At 44.9% G+C, this 16,756-nt stretch overlaps 1 protein-coding gene across 1 annotated transcript in view; it reads left to right on the plus strand.

The window, feature by feature from the left end:
- Positions 1-16,756, plus strand: part of CRIP2 (cysteine rich protein 2) — a 271,160-nt gene that overhangs the window by 216,162 nt on the left and 38,242 nt on the right. The window contains exons 5-6 of the mRNA XM_086937148.1: positions 5,424-5,492; positions 8,155-8,249. Of these exons, the coding sequence (XP_086793274.1) occupies positions 5,424-5,492; positions 8,155-8,249 (164 nt within the window). The remainder of the gene's footprint in view (positions 1-5,423; positions 5,493-8,154; positions 8,250-16,756) is intronic.

Genomic DNA, 16,756 nt, shown 5'->3' on the forward strand with positions numbered 1-16,756 from the left:
AGTGAGACGACCACCCTAAACAATGCATACAGCTCCTCAGGAGCTGCCCCTTAAAGGCACTAAATGTAATCATTTCCAGCTGCTGGAGATATTTCTACTCCCATGGGTAATGTTGTCGCAGTTCATATAACCCCACTGCAAGTCCCACCCCTGCCTCACAACACACAGGCCGCCCCTCTCCAAACCACAGACAGCAGGGTCTGTCCTTTTATCTCCGCTAATAGGAGGATCTCGAGCCAGGGGTGTCCAGGCACCATTTGTTCTTAGGATTTTTGGGCAAAATGCGATGCAGCACGGGCTACAAAATTTGTTTTATTTATTACATTGTTTACTTACCTGCAATTATCCATATTCAGTTGTTTACCACCCCCCACCCTGCCCCTCCCCCGCACTGCCTCCCTGCCCCACCAAACTCCCTCCACGGGCCGTGGCTGCGTGTCGCTACGTTTTGAATCTCACGGTGGAGAACTGGTGCGTGGCTTCCAGACTCAGTCCATGTATGACGTTTACCTTGCGAGAGAGAGCGTGATAATTGCAAACAGATGGCGGTGCTGCTCGCTCGCGAAGGTAAACGCCATACATGCACGAGTACTAATAGGAAACAGTGCAAAACATGCACGAGTTGCAATAAAAGGCCCAGAGTGATTCCAAGAGGTCCCTCCAATGCGGCGCTTGCGCGCTGCGTAGGCAAGACTTAAAAATCTGAAAGTGATTGCCGGTGCATGTGAAGGTGCTGTGACATCAAGACACCCGGTCTTGCCGTAGTGGTTATTTTGGAATGTGTGTTCAATACGAAAACACCATGGCCACTGCGGTGTGCACTTATTGCGATGTTACAAACCAATCGCAGGCAGTGATGGTCATCCTGGTATGGTGAGTTCTAAGAGAAAACACTTTTCACTATACCCATCCCTGTGTGTTTATCCGTCACCATGCACCAGCAGTAATGTTGCAATTTGTATTATTTATAATTTACTGTTTGAAGATTTCCCACAGCTATTTTTCATCTGTAAATTCCATTCCCAAATACGAAGCGCGGGAACGCAAAAATAAAGAACCAAATTGCCCAACAGCGGAGCACAGCTGCTGGCGCTTGGAAAAAAAGTACATTTTTGTTTCGAAAAAAATAATAAGCCAAGAGAGGGGGAGGAGTGGAGAGGAGGAGCGGCCCATCAGGCGTGTGCAGCTGCAAAGACCTTACAATGAAAAATAAAAGCGAGAAGGGAAAATGTGGGTTGGAGAGCATCAGAGAGAAGCAAGCAGCCTGGCAGCTGTGTACAGATGCCAGGCCATCATTAATAAGTAAAACAAATTAAAGATGAGAAATAAATATAACGGGCATAGAAAAAAGAATTTGGAGGGAACAAAGGAGGGGAGAAAAGACTTGCTCATATATGGAATATTATGTAGAAAATGAAAAAGTAGCTTCCTGATGCCAGCAGTGGAAGAATACAAGCCAACCAATCAAAAGGATGCTAAAGAAGTAATACTTCAGGGGCGGGACAAAACATAAGAATAGGGAGGAAAGCTTTTGATTAAGAGCATGGACAGTGAAGCCACCCAATCGTGAGCAAGGGGCTCACCCTACCCCATTATTTGTTTTATTTTGTGACTGTGAAGAATCCCTTATGCTCCAGTGCTGTCTACATACCGACCATTGCACAAAACATATTCACGTTGCGCTCGCTTGTCCATTACCAGTTTATTGCAGCGGTTTCTCCCGGGTCTAGACCAGACGCGCTGAACCGTTGTGATATGTAAACACGTTATTTTGCCTTTTGTGCGCCGTCCAGTTCTCATTCTAAAGGTCTTGGCGCCCCCTTGTGGCTGCAAAGATAAAGACGTCTAATCTACTATAATTTATTGTAGTCCTACTTCTATCACCTTTTAAAATCTACCACTGTCCCTTCACAATTAATAAAGAGAGCATAAAAGACGGAGAGGGGGGAAGAACGACCTAGAGGGCCATTCCCGAGCTTCATCTGGTGTGAAATAGACCTGATTGGCTGTGCTTTCAATTCTATAATGTGACGCAGGATAACACAAATACTTTACACTGCAGTTATGGCCAACTGCGGCTGGCACCTTGGAATGATGGTGAAGAGAGTGGCGGGAGGGGGTGTGGGAGTGGGTGAATGGCTTGGATAGGAAAATGGGTGCTGGGTGGGTGCAAGCATGCAGGACGAGTGACGACTATAAATAAAAAGAAATAGCCAAATACCTTGCTTGCTGCACAACACCCTCCTTCCTCCGGTCCGTCTTCTGTTTCTTTCTCCTCCAGGTTCCACGGGTTCCAGACAGTTCCCCTAACCAATCATGACACTGTTTTCATGCTGGTAACCAGCATCAGAATAGTGCCAGATTTGGAGGGAAAGGCCTCTCTCGTGAGAACGCTGGATGCCTGTACTTTCTCTAACTGGGCTAGAGAGGTGCCAAATGCGCATGGCTGCCTGGCCGTCGCAAGACACCTAGCCAGATAGACATGTGCACTTTAAACCTAAGTGCACAGCCATACCAGCAATCCTTCCTGCTTCCGCAATGCCACCGCGCTGTCCTGAAAGTCGGCCCTGGAACCTTTATAAACATTTTATTTTTCATCTCTGGGGTTCTTCTGGAGCACATTTTTGTTAGCGAGCGAGGCTCGTCCACTCAAATGTAGGAGCTGCTCCTGGTTATGGGGCTCCTAAGCCTTTTTGTCTCTATTTATTATCTATATATCCTATCAGAGCTCTAAATATAATCAAAATGCCTAGTAATTATGAGCATCCCTTATGGAACAGTATATTATGATTTCATACAAGCCAGTGTCTGTAAAGTTCCATCCATTCCTCAAACCCTCAGTCTTGTACCTGTACACTAGCACACTCTCCAACTGCACCAGCTTCTGCAGCTGTTCACAAGTAACCATCACCACTTCTGGCAACGCCATTAAAAGATGCACATAGACACTGGTTTGGCCTCGCTCTGCTGTATGACATCTTTCTGGCTCATTACCAATCTTCTCCACAGCCCATGTGTTGAATGCAGACAGATGGTTGGTTAATCACACTCATTAAGCGTGCTACAATTTTTCACAGGTGTGCGTTTTTAGAGGGCTTGGCTTCAGTAGCCTTTACCTTTTCTCCCATTGCATTTGATACCACCAGAAGAACTTTGGTACAGGCGCTCGTATTGAGCAGACTAGACTACTGCAACGGATTGTTGCTAGCTGCCAACGAGGGGGTCATTTCCAGGTTGCAGGTTGTGCAAAACACCGTGGCACGCCTTTTCCTTAATGCCCCTGCACGCACTCCATCTAAACCCCTGTTGGCCAAACTTCACTGGCTTCCAGTGAAACAGAGGGTAATGTTCAAGGCGTGCTGTATTATCCATAAGTGCCTTGCAGGGAAAGGCCCGACTACCTGACTAAAAAGTTTGGTGTATACGTTCCCTCTCGATTGCTTAGATCAGGAGATCAAGAACTCCTATGTGTCCCAAGGATTAAAAAGGCAAGGCAAGGGGGCAGGGCCCTATCTGTTGCCGGCCCTAAACTGTGAAATAATCTCCCCAGAGTAATCAGACAATGCAGGGAACACCTTCCGTTTAGGAAGAAACTAAAAACCTTTCTCTTCCAATATTAGGTTATCTATATTAGGAAATAAGGATACATGAAAGAACCTGCTTTGCTTAAAATGATGCCAGGGGCGCGGAGATACTCCTTCGGGAGTCGATTCCCAGCACGGTATAAGCTTGCAAATAAATAAATAAATAAATTATATGCTTTGAGATTATTATGCATTCCAAGAACTGTATATGAAACCTTTTCTACCTCCTTCCTAGATTTAGATTGCTACCCAAGACCTATTTTTATGAAGGATGGGTGGCAAGTTAGCCACCCATTTACGCCTGTGGTCACCTTTTTCACTGGCCCAGCTCATGAGTAAGCGTCACTTGAGTCACTTGAAATATAGATTTCGAGTGCAGGTGGGCAACCATCCTCTTGCATCCAGAATGTACTCAGTTTGCCTGCCTCTAGTGCTCAACACCCTGAAGCTGTCTCTGCTGACAGGCCCAGACCTGGGACCTTTTGATCAGTTCCTACCGGGTCTCAGTGAGTTTTTGCAATACCCTAAAATAGTTTTTTCTGGTTCCTTTTATACGTTTTGGGTCCTACTGCTTCAATAATCCACCATTTTGTTTTACCTATTGTGTTATTTTATTGACATACTGTTTATATGAAATTATTGTAATTGTATTATGTAGCTCCTTCTACCCCTGACAAGGCGTTGAAACACTTTTTTCGGTGAGTAGCACGCTACTCTGGTACTATTATTATGTAATAGTAAGTACCCACTGGACTATATGCATGAAACATTTATTAGATTTGGAGTTTGTTTAATCAAAGGATATGTATCAAGGGACCTAAAAATATTTCAAAAGCTCTAACTGTTTTAATGGTGTCCGGGCGGCTCTGGAATCTACCAACAGTTGACGCCACTACTCCTGGATTCACTTATAGGCACTGTGCCATCTGCTGATATACAGCAATATATGCATACATTCAAACATTAGATTTGAACAAAGAGACGTTTTGAGCTAGATACATGGACATTTTTGAATGCCCCTTCAAAATGCATGTCTGGTTTGAAAATAGCAACAGCGGCCGCTCCATTAGAGAAGAGAGGGCCACCCCCTGCCACCAACAGCAAATAAAACGATAATAAAGTGGATTTTTAACCCGTTTTATTATCGTTTTATTTTATTGCCTTTGACCCCCCCCCCCCCCTCCCCCCTCCCCCCGGGACTCTGACCAGTCTTTGGGGTGGGTCCAGGGGATGACACTGCTGGTGGGGGCGTGATGAGCACTCCCTTCATTGTGCATGACGGTTTGGTCAGCCGTCTCAGGCCGGCTAAAATCCTCATGCGCAGTGAAGCTCTCTCCAGCCCCAGCAGCGTTGCTGGGGCTGGAGAAAGCAGGCACAGGCTCCCAGTCTGCCTGGGAGCGCACGTTGCCGGTGTTCAGGCCAATCCTGAAGCTGCTCTCATGCAAGAGCAACTTCAGGATTGGCCGCAGGGCAGGCTGGGAGCCTGTGTCTAGGGAAGCGGGAAGAGCACGATGCGGCTGGAGACAGTGGCGGTGTTAAGGTACATTTATTTATTTTTTCCACAATCCCTCCCCACCTTCCGCTTCCCTCCTCTGGCCCGGCCTGTCCTGCCCCCCACTTGGACAGGGGATGGGCTGCTGCTTGAAAATACACAAAAAAATGTATTTATAATGGCACAGGAAGAGACTCCGATTGGGGTTTGTTCTCGAAGAATGAGTGTTGAGTGTTGAGAGATGTACATTTGTATCAGGCGGCTTACGTTTGAACACTTTTGTTCACGCAGAATGAGGTGAATCAGGGCATGGAGGGTGACTGAACATTTCTCCCTTTGTTTTCTAGCTTCTTCTGTGACCACTTTCACCGGAGAACCCAACATGTGTCCACGCTGTGCGAAGAAGGTGTATTTCGGTAAGGCTTGCCTCATATTTCATCTTGTCTTCATGTAGGCTAAGGATTAATGGTAGGTGTAGTTGCAAAGCTGTCATTCACAAACTTTTTTTTCCAAACCTTCAGAAGAATTCTCGTAGGAAACTTTGAAAAAAAGCTTTCTGGACAGCAATTCGGTAATAATGCTTTTTGAAGGATGTAAGCCCAGCAAATACACACGTTTATTGGTAGAATCTTGTTGCAAATAACGTTTTTTGTGAGAAAATGAGTCCACAAAACCTTTGATGGGAGGAATTTATATTTGGAAACAAAGTATTGAAAGGTGACAAACATTGCAAATTCATTAATTTGTGAATGTTGTTGCTTTTGCAATATAACAAATAATTTTAAGCACTGAGAAAGAAAAATATTAGCTCCTAGACAATTTGAAGTCTGAAACATGTTTATTACACACAAAAAACAAACAGCGATATCACAGCCCAATCAGGTGTTTGTTAAGCGCGACTACTCACCCGTGAGGGTCTCAAGGCGCTGGGGGTAAGGGTGCAGGTTCCAGTCCTTAAAGAGGGGGCCTGTCGAAGAGCCAGATTTTGAGGTTTCTCGCGTAGATGGGGAGCGATGTTGTCTGTCTTAGGTGGAGCGGAAGAGAGTTCCAGGCTCGGGCCGCGAGGAAGGAGAAGGGCAGCCGCCCGATCTGGTCTTTCGGGTGCAGGGAGACCAGCCAGCCAGAGTTTTGTCTGACCAAGCATTCGACCATCTAATGCTGACCCCTCACCAAATTTCCCCAACTTTTTTACTGGCATAGGCAGTGTGCATGTGACAGAAACGGAAACTTTACTTAGTGATACTAACAGGTAAATGGTTTTCACATTTGAAGAACAGAAACGGACTCAAGAGATGCAACAGTGGAAATCTCAGACAGTGAGTGAGTTAGCTTAGTTGAGAATTCTCACTGTGCTGTTTCAAGAACAAAAACAAATACTGCGCACATCAGAGTCAGGCAGGCCTTAGGCATGTGCAAGCTGTGCACCTGCACAGGGCCACCAAACCCCAGGGGCCACCACACCAATATATATCTTTAATATAATAATCCTCTGAGGATAGATACATATTTGCTGTGGTGGCCCCTGGCAGGGATTTGGCGGCCTCTGGCTCTGTTCCACTTCCAAACACCCTGACCCCCCATCTTCACTGGCCTCTACGCTCTGCCCCGCCCGGACCCCCTCTTCCGGGGGCCCCCTACCTATGCTCCCTGCCCAGGGCCGCCATGAGCCTAGAGCCACCCCTGTCAGAGTTGAGAGAACTCAAACGCACACAACATGCAAAATTACTGCAGGTTAATCAAAGTGACAGTTATTAAAATGGTATTAAATCTTTATAAGGCAACAAAATGAGTTCCTCACCACCCTTATATACACCTTCAGGATAGTTCACAATCTCCTGTAAAGGGTGAGCCTCTAAATTGTTTGAAGGGAGTGGTCTGACCTGGCTTGGCATGAAGATAATACTGACTGCTGCTGTTCACAAACTGTGAAGCCTGCATTTTCTTTGCTATAAAATCTAAATTTGCTTCCTTTGTCAATAGTTAGTCCTGTTCTGTATTCCCTTCTGTTCTGGTGCTTCTAATTTTGATGTTCGGTTTACAACCCAGCTCTACAAGTGCCAGGGCATAAAGACAAACACATAATTGGCTAGGCTGATCTTTGGAAATTTGGGATCTTTGGAAATTTGTAACCATATCTCCAGCATCGGATCTTTCTTAGATTCACATTGCAGAATTATTCTCCTTCATCACACTCAGTAATGTATTAATTGTTATTTCTTTAACTGGATTGGATCTTTCATAGATCCAGATTTGAATTATTGCCCATCGTTGGATTTCTGGGCTGGCAACGTGGAATAATTCTAGCACGTGAATCTATCAAAGATGCCAAAGTTGGGGACCAGTGAATACAGTTAGCTTGTTTATTGCGTGAGTCAGTGTCTAAATCCAATGGCACATTCCAGAGCACAAGAACCATATTGTAAATCAGAAAATTGAGACACATTAACTGTTATACTGTTGTCAGGTTGATTGTGTCAGACCAGTTCCCAGTAGAACAGGTGTCAAATTACGTACGAAATCTGCTTAGAAAATTGGACCAAAACATTATTGATCGTGGAGTGGTAACTGGCATCTGAAAGCACTGTGGTCCACACCCATCCATTGAGCCAGGATGAGGCCAGTTGGTGTAGGAAGGTGGGTAGCTGGAATCTAGAGCTGACTTAACCCCATGAAGGTATAATGGAGAAAGCCAGATTCAAAGTCTCTCAGTCCCAACAAGTTCCGTATGCCTCTGCCACTGGAAGACGCCCTGTTATTGCTCCTCCATCAAAAAGAAATCTCACAAGGAGAAGAAGTCAGGTAGCTACGACCTGAACCAGGCTCTGCGGTCCTCCCTGAGTTACTTAGGTGTGGGCGATGCCTGTCTTATGTACATTCCTGGCACACTGGTCCAACTTGGGGCACTGTTTCAATGAAACAACCTTTCTCCGGTTTCACTGCGCTTTCCCCTGCTGACAAAGTCAAAATGCTAACTTGTTCGGCCATCACATCTGAGCACGCCGTCCGTAATCGCAGCATCCAGCGTTGATATATACATTTTATTGATCTTCATTTTTAATTGTGTTTCCTTTTCTGAAGCTGAGAAGGTGACCTCCCTGGGCAAAGACTGGCATCGCCCCTGTCTACGTTGTGAACGCTGTTCGAAGACCCTGACCCCAGGAGGGCATGCCGAGGTAAGAACACACCAAAACAAAGCTTCGGGTGGACTCTTTGCTCTAGTCTCAGGGGTGGTCCTAGCCGACCGGAACATTCCCAGTCTGTGATTTTACCTCTCAACGAAGGTGGGACGAGGCCATTATATTTCACACCAAATCCTGTTTGTTAATGAAGCCCGGTTTGTTTCAATGTGTGATCTTCACCTCTCTGAACACATGACTGAACTGGCTGGAGAAATATATAACGTCAATAATAAGGTATTGTTTTACATAGTTTGAACACTTGGAAGAAGGTTCAAAGACTCTTTAAGGTGACTACTGTACATGTGTACATATATATATGGTATTTGTATAGCACAAATCTGTATACAGAGTATAGTCAGTTTCTGAACCAGATATTAGCAAGCAACAAACCGCTCTCTGTGGATCACTTTCAGGCCATACTCCAAATTATTAATCAAATGTGCGCCTTCCTCCTCTGGTGGCTTAGTTGACTAATGCGTCCACTGTAGGCACCTATGTTCGACCTTATGTTCACACGTTCAAATCCCGGCAGGTTCACTCAGCCTTTCCTCTTCCTGAGGTCGATAAAATGAGTGCCATTGCGTTTCGCAACAATCAGCATCTGTTATTTAGCACCATGATGCCCACGGTGAATGTAGCAACTGCAGCAGAGAGATCAATCCTGAACTAAAAATATTTCACACCCACCTACAGAAACATACACCTTTTGTTGCTGAAGGGGCATCTCCAGGCAATGGTCTGTCTTTTATTTGGCTCCACTGTCCGCCATCTAAAAGGTTCGGAATGGGAAATGTGGGACCTGCAGTTATTTTTGATAGGTCCCCCTTGTTCGTGGCCTTCAAGAGTTGCTGTATTTTACCCTCATAAACTCTTAATGTTAGGGGTGGACCAAATCCGAGCACTGTGACTGTGATGCATCACAAGAGGAAGTCCTGCCTCATCACAGGAAGTGGCAGCTGCACAGTGTGCAAAACTTTCTTCTTGGTGACTATTTCCTCTCCAAAGCTTCAGTAGTTTCAAATGAGGAGAGTTGGGGCAATAACAGAACCAACACAACATTATGGGCTGAGTTAATTCCTTAAGCACAGTTGAAAAAAAGTGGTTGTGTCTTCCACCACATCCTGTCCCTCCCTCAGCTGCTGGTGGGGATTTGCCTTTAAGTCTTTTCTGCTTGGCTCATAAAATCAACTTTCCAGCTGCTTAATAGAGACACTCCCACCTCACCCTACTACGAAGCAGGTCCTATCGAATCTCTATTCCTTTTCTGTGATTCAGGCTTCAGAGGCGACACCACCTTCTCATTTCTGGATCCATTCTTATGGGCCAATCTTCCTGTATCTTTCATAATCGAGAAAAGCCTCTTTAGCGTTAGGAAGTCTTTTAAAACCTACCTTTCCCTGAGTAATGGCCCTCGCTGTTATATTGCTCAGTGCAGGCTATTAATCCTGCTTTTAGAGCCATGAAATCTTGCCTGTGACAGACAAAGAACTCGAATAAAATAATATCCCATTACTATTTGAAGTTACTTCCTGATCCCTAGGAGGCCAGGCACTACTTGTTAAGTTCCTTTTTTATTTCCACATATAAAAGCGATGGGCTTTGCTGCCTGCATAATATCCCTGTGCACGACCCTCTGGCTGCAGCTGAAGCCGCTCCATCCGGGCACTCTGCTGAAAATGTAATTACAGGCGAGCTTGGCAGCCCCCCCCCCCCCCCCCCACAGGAGGGAAGGGGGGGCTGCTGCTACCATTACCGTGCCCTCCAGAAAATCACTGAGTCTGGGAGGAGTCCAACTCATGATGAATTAATTGAGAATAAGCTACTGTACAAATTACTAGAGGCGGCAGGGGTTTGGGTTATTAGTTCTGTAATTATTTCTTGGAAGTGGATTGATGTCAGCAGCCATTTTGTTGCATAAGAGGTTGATTCAGTGATCTTTGCTTCGCTGGTTCTATTGCAGTTACATTCATTGTGGTTTTTAGTGGCGCATACCGAAATCACCCATTTTATGTGCTCTTGGGTGCTTACTGCTAATCCGACATAATTCCAAACAAATACCTTAACCATCGTATTAGGATGAGAACTGATAGGGCGGGGGCATTTGAAAATGACTTTTAAATAACTATTGCCATTTCACAGTGTAAAAAAGTAACATCAGCAAAATAAAACGCTGCAAAATACGTTGATACACAATATTATTATTAAAATGATGCTTACTAGTCGGAGGAGGGAATCAGCAGTTATCAATGTTCACTGAGCTCCACTAATTTTATTTATTGTGTTATATGCTCCAACTACTTTTTTGAGAACCGTTTTCAAAGTTCCAATATTTTTCCTTTTACATTTAGAGAATACATCTTTTTTATTTTATTTTTTAGGCTATAAACCAACATAATGTACCTCTGTTCCTGGAGAGAAGCATTAAAATTGTAATTTAATAAGCATAAGCAGCACACATGGAACTTGCAAATCGTCTTTTCAATTTTTTTTTAAAGATTATTTATGTGCAGGAAGAGACGCTTTCCTGCACATAAACAATCCATGGTGTTTTTCTGTTTCCATGTGTGCTGCACAATGCAGCACATGCAAACAGCAAAAACAAGGAGAAATTAAACATTTATCCTCAGTGCGCCAGGGTAAGACCATGTTTTCCCTGGCCTTAATTTTTAAAACGCCCACCGCAACATGCATCGCCCTCCCCTTTCACACTAAGTATAGTGTGAAAGGGTGCCTTATTCACAAGGCACCGTTAAGCCACATTAAGTGGCTTAACGCTGCCTTGTAAATAAGGTGAAGCCCCTATCGCCACTACAATGTCGTGAAAAGTGATATGATGGCTGTAGGGGTTTGTAGATATGCCCTTTAATGTTTATTGTGACCACGTTTAGGAGACCGAGAAAAGATAGGTGTTTGCCACTCAGATCTGTAAATCTTCGTCCAAGCTTATTGTGTGGCATAGTCTTTGTAAACTCCCTCACAAACGCGTTTACAAAAATATCCTTAAAAATGCCGATGTGTATTCCTTAAATCAAGATTAACACACACACACACACCGATGATAACCTTCTGTTTTATATTACATACATTCAGTGGTTCACCACTAACAGTAGCAAACTTTCAAATGCTAGCAAGATTATTTAGTGATTTATATGGCCACTGCTGACCTAAGAGGTTCCATTGTTAGCAGCAGGTGGACCAAAGAATAGAAGGTGAAACATTCCATTGCTGCACTGTAAGAATTGGGACCAACTTGAGAGACAGGAAGAACTGATGCTCTGGTCTTGATCCAAGGAAGAATGAACTAGGCATTACCTCAACCTGTCGAATACGAAAGGCACAGTTTCGTAAGTGAGCTGCATCAATGATGCACCAGATCGCTTCATATACCCAGTGATGAATCAAGGGAGGAGACCGAAGAAACCCCATTAACAGAAGCACCCACAACACAGCTTCTAAGTATTGTATGCATGTATTTTGGTATTTGTTAGGCGCATGTATCACCCGTAGTGAAGGACTGGGTTTTCCTAAGACCCAGCGGTGCCAGGGGACAACACCTGAAACCTTCGTGGGTAACCTGTTCCCGCGTACAAATGACAGAGACACGGGACACTTCCTTCGGCGTCAAAGATTCGAGGTTTATTTACTGCAGGGAACACAGAAGTCACGAGAAGTACATAACGTAGGTTCACGGAGCCTGATTCGAATTGCTACTGTAGGTCGCTCCTTTTATACGCATTTCTCTCATAGGTTAACATGATACACAAAGGTTTACAACTTGGTTCCCATCGTAATCACCAGGAGGGGTTGCTTTCATGTATTCAGGGCCCGGAACATAAGTACGGAAACATTTGGTGGTTCCCAACTGTAAAAATCCATCTTCCCACCATTAGTACATTCCAATTGGCAGTAAACAGATCGAAGAAGGAACAGAAACAGGTGCAGAGGAAGGCAGAAACAGTGGGGAGATCGGAAAGGGTGTAAAAGGGGTGGTATCGGGAAACACGAGCTGCAGGCATCAAAGGGACGTGCCTAATGAGATGCACGACTAAGACAATAGACCGGCACGGCAAGATGTGCCTCGAGCGGAGCAATCTGCCTTGCAGTGTCATCCCCCTCATCATAAAGACACTTTCAAAGGAAACGTGTCTTCCGCAAAAGTCTTGGGAATCCCAGGGTCGCGAAGCGGACAGTGTCCGTTCGCTGGCTACTTGAGGGCAAGAAACAAAATGGATGCCGTATCTAAGATGGAACCCGTGGGTACAGATAGAGAAACCCACGAAACAGACGAACGGTTTAGGCTAGTACAGCGAAACCGCGTACACCCACTAAACTCGTCATTTGCGGTTCACAGATACCAGACTCGACCATATTCGTGCGAGTCAAAAACACCACTTACGATCGTTACGGGACCTCAGTAGGTCTAAGAGCGCCAGCGGGTGTAGATGGGATGTAGTGGCAGACGCACTCATGCCGAAAGAGCCACATTTTCAGGAGTTTGCGAAAGCTTTTGTGATTGTGTTCATCGTGTAGCTGGATAGGAAGAGTGTTCCACATTTCTGGATCAAGTTTGGAGAATGCTCTATCTCCCGTCCTGATAGTTCGCACTTTGGGTACAGCTAGAAGTGATTTGCTGGATGAGCGGAGAGCTCGGGCTGGTGCAAACCTTCTTAGCTTATTTGCAAGGTATATGGGTCCATTGCCGCTGAGAGTCTTGTGAATTATGCAGCAAGTTTTGAAAATGATCCTTTTTTTCACGGGCAGCCAATGTAGGGCCCTGAGGGAGGAAGCTGAGTGAGAGCGAGGAGGGAGATTGAGAACCACTCTCGCTGCAGTGTTCTGGAGCACCTGAAGTTTAGACAGGTGTTCCTCGTTGCTCCCTGCGAGTAAAGCATTGCCGTAATCCAGACGGCTAATGATGAGGCCCTGGACAAGGGGCATCCGAGAAAAAAGCGGAATCCACGTAAAGATTTTTTTTAACATTCTCAGGATACCAAAGCTGGAGCGCACAGTGGTATTAATGTGCACAGCCATGGAGAGCTTGTCATCGATGATGAAACCTAAATTGCGCGCTGATTTTTCTTGGGGGTGGGGGGGGATATGGACCTAAGACCGGTGGCCACCATTCGTTGGTCCATATATTGTGCGCGTTACCGAAGAGCAGGATCTCCGTTTTGCTGGCATTCAGTAACAGGTGGTTGTTTGCCATCCAATCATTAACTGAAGCCATGCATTTGGAGAATCTGACTTTGGTGTCACCGGGGTCTGTCCCGATCGTAATCAGGAGTTGGGTGTCATCAGCGTATGACACTGTGTCAAACCCATAGTTACGTATGATTTGTCTAATGGGGACACATAAAGATTGAAGAGAGTCGGTGCTCAATATCGAGCCCTGGGGGACACCTTTGTCAATGCTCTGTTTTTGGGAGACGAAGGGGACAATTTGGACCTTAGAGAACCTATCAGACAAGTAGCTCCTAATCCATCCTAAGGCCGGGCCTCCGACACCAATCTCCGACAGACGAAGCAGCAGGGTGCTATGGGGGATGGTGTCGAAGGCCGCGGAGAGATAGAGCAGGATCAGGACTGCAGACTGCCTGGCACCAAGAGAGAGCCTGATGTTATCTACAATTTCAAGAAGGGCGGTCTCTGCTATGGCACGCTCGAAAGCCTGATTGGGATGGATCGAGTAGTTTGTTTTGTTCCAAGTAGTGATAGAGCTGGTTATTTATCAGTAGTTCCATTGTTTTTCCAAACAAAGGTAAGAGGGAAATGGGACGATAGTTGGAGAGTTGGGTAGAATCAGCGGTGGGCTTTTTTAAAATTGGATGAATGATGGCTTCCTTCTAGTGTTTGGGGACTGTGGATTGTGGGAGGAAGAGGTTAAAGATGTCCGTGAGGTGAGGAATCAGTACCGGAGCAATTTTAGAGATAATTTGGGCAGATGCTGGATCATCTGGGGACCCTGATTTTATCTTGTTTAGGGCTAGGCCCACCTCTTCCTTGGTTATTCTGCGAAATTGCATAAGAGAGGGGGATGATGGCATTGTCCTTGCATACAACTTCCAGTTAGATGTGTCAGATCTGTTAGCCTCTTCTCCATCCTCACATACTTGTGATTGCAATCAGAATAAATATATAAATCCCTCCAGAACCTGGCTGACCAAGGGGGCAGAAATAAGTGACAAGAGCAGGAGGTAATGCTTGCTTTATTTTTTTATTTTGCCGGGGATCCACCATGAATTTGAGGCAAAACTTGAACCCTCCCACCTCGCATAGGGAGTCATGGTATTCCTACCCTGCCCCCTTCTGTTTTTTGTTTTGTATTTTGGGGACTCGGGCTAAGTCCAGAGTCCCAAGATTGCTGCCACCACTTCCTGGTTGAAGTGGTGGCAGTCAATCAGATCTCATTATGAGATCTGTCTGATCTGCGGAGGAACCACATCCCTAAATATACATACATCTTTTTTTTCTGTTAACTCAAAAACTCCTGAACAGATTTGCAATCTTTGTAGATCAAGATTTAGCTTTCTGCCAAATTTGGTGTAATTCCTTACAGCAGTTTGGGCTTATTTGTAATCCAAATCCTGATGGGAAATCGCATGAGGAAATCGTGCTTTGGGACCCCCCATTTTCTCTGGCCCCACTTGACGAATCACCCCAAAATTTTCCAAACAGCAGCTGAAGTGAGAGGCAAACTAGTTTTGAAAAATTAATGAAGGTTTGTCAAATGGTGCCATGGTTATTAGCAAAACAAAAAGCATTTTTCCCATGGAAAACTAGGTCCTAACTGTAACTACCTACTGGTGACCGCCAGTAGGTTATATATATATATATATTTATCTATATATTATATACATTATATGACAGTATAAACACATACATATTTATATTTACAAATAGGTTAATATATATAAACATATACATACATATATTAACCTATATGTATATATAAATATGTATGTGTGTATATCTACAAATACACACATTTATAAGAGGGTTTAGCCCCAAACTCGCCCTTTTTTAGTGCTTTTTAATATTTTGGAGGTATCCCTTAACCCCCAGTTTTTATTGTAAAAACCCCTTACTTCACTTTACTTTTACCCACCCATGAACCCTAACTAACCCTTTCCATCTTTACCTGTATCCACCCCTTAGTCCTAAAATCTCCCTTTATCTCTATCCACTCCTTAACCCTAAAATCATACTTACCCCTTTAACTGTGTCCCCCAGCCCTTAAAATCACCCTTACCCCTTTTGCTTCTACCCACCACAAAATCTTAAAATAACCTTTACTCCTTATCTCTATCAACCTGTTAACTCTAAAATCACCCTTATCTACCTTTACCTTTACTCAATCCTTAGCCCTAAAATCACCCTTACCCCATTTACCTCTACCCATCCCTAAACCCTAAAAATACACTCACTTGCGGATTAAAGCAATGCGGAGTAAAGGCCTACGGAGTAAAGGCTATGCAGGCATCTTGCTACGCCTCACTTCTGACACTGACATTTTCCTCAGCGTCGTGAGATGTTGTAATTACCCAGAAATGTCTTAAGCTGCCAACCACTTTGCTGGTATTTCTCCCGGGACCGTGAGGATTACCGCAGTTCCCGAAGACCAGCACCAATCTAAGTGCTGGATGAAGGACGAATTTGTCCCTCATATGCTTCAATCATTTCTTCATACGGTAGACCTAATAGGTCGAATGATGTGCACCATGAATGAAAATCCGAACATTCTATAACGTTCTACTCAACAAGTATTCTTTTTATTGGATGGACTATTGCAGGGGTTTTTCTTTCACTCCTGAAACCAATATTGAATTAATTTAGGACCATTACTTTGGATGACGATTACACTCTTTAATAAATCCTTGTGCCCTGAAGAAGTCCACCTTGATGTGGATGAAACGCATTGGCTGGTTGTCTTTGGCACATACCTATGAAGCACAATAAAAGAATATTTTCTAAACAACTACTTTACAGTCTGTGGATATACCTTTAGTCAACAGAGACGTTGCAAGTGTGGTGCACCAAAGGTTACATGCCGTTTGCAATATGTCTGGCATTCAACCCCCATATGTGGAGAAGTGTGGCTCAATGGTTAGAGCAGGCAGACCTTGATGCAGAGCTCTGGCCAGGGACCAGGGTTTGATTCCTGCCCCGGCGGGTCTCGGGCTCATTAATTCCCCTGACTGGATATTCTCGCCTCAGTGCCTATTCTGATCATGGGTCCCACGCTGCAACTCTGGGCAATAGCTTGCTTAGTCTCCACAACGGTCCCCACAACGCGAGGGATACCTCGCCTGCACCATGGGGGTGCCCAGGAGAGGACACTTCACAGGGAAAGCCAGGAAGGGTTCCCTTGCAGTATTCGTACAAGCGCCGGGAAAGCCACTGCGGGTAGCTGTGCGCTATACAAGTACAAAAACATTTACATACACCAGTGGTCTTGAAACTGTGGGATGCACCAGTGGCATTCACAGGGAGGCACAAATGCA

Source organism: Lissotriton vulgaris, chromosome 9 (assembly GCF_964263255.1).
Source record: "Lissotriton vulgaris chromosome 9, aLisVul1.2, whole genome shotgun sequence".
In the NCBI taxonomy this organism is placed as follows: Eukaryota; Metazoa; Chordata; class Amphibia; order Caudata; family Salamandridae; genus Lissotriton; species Lissotriton vulgaris.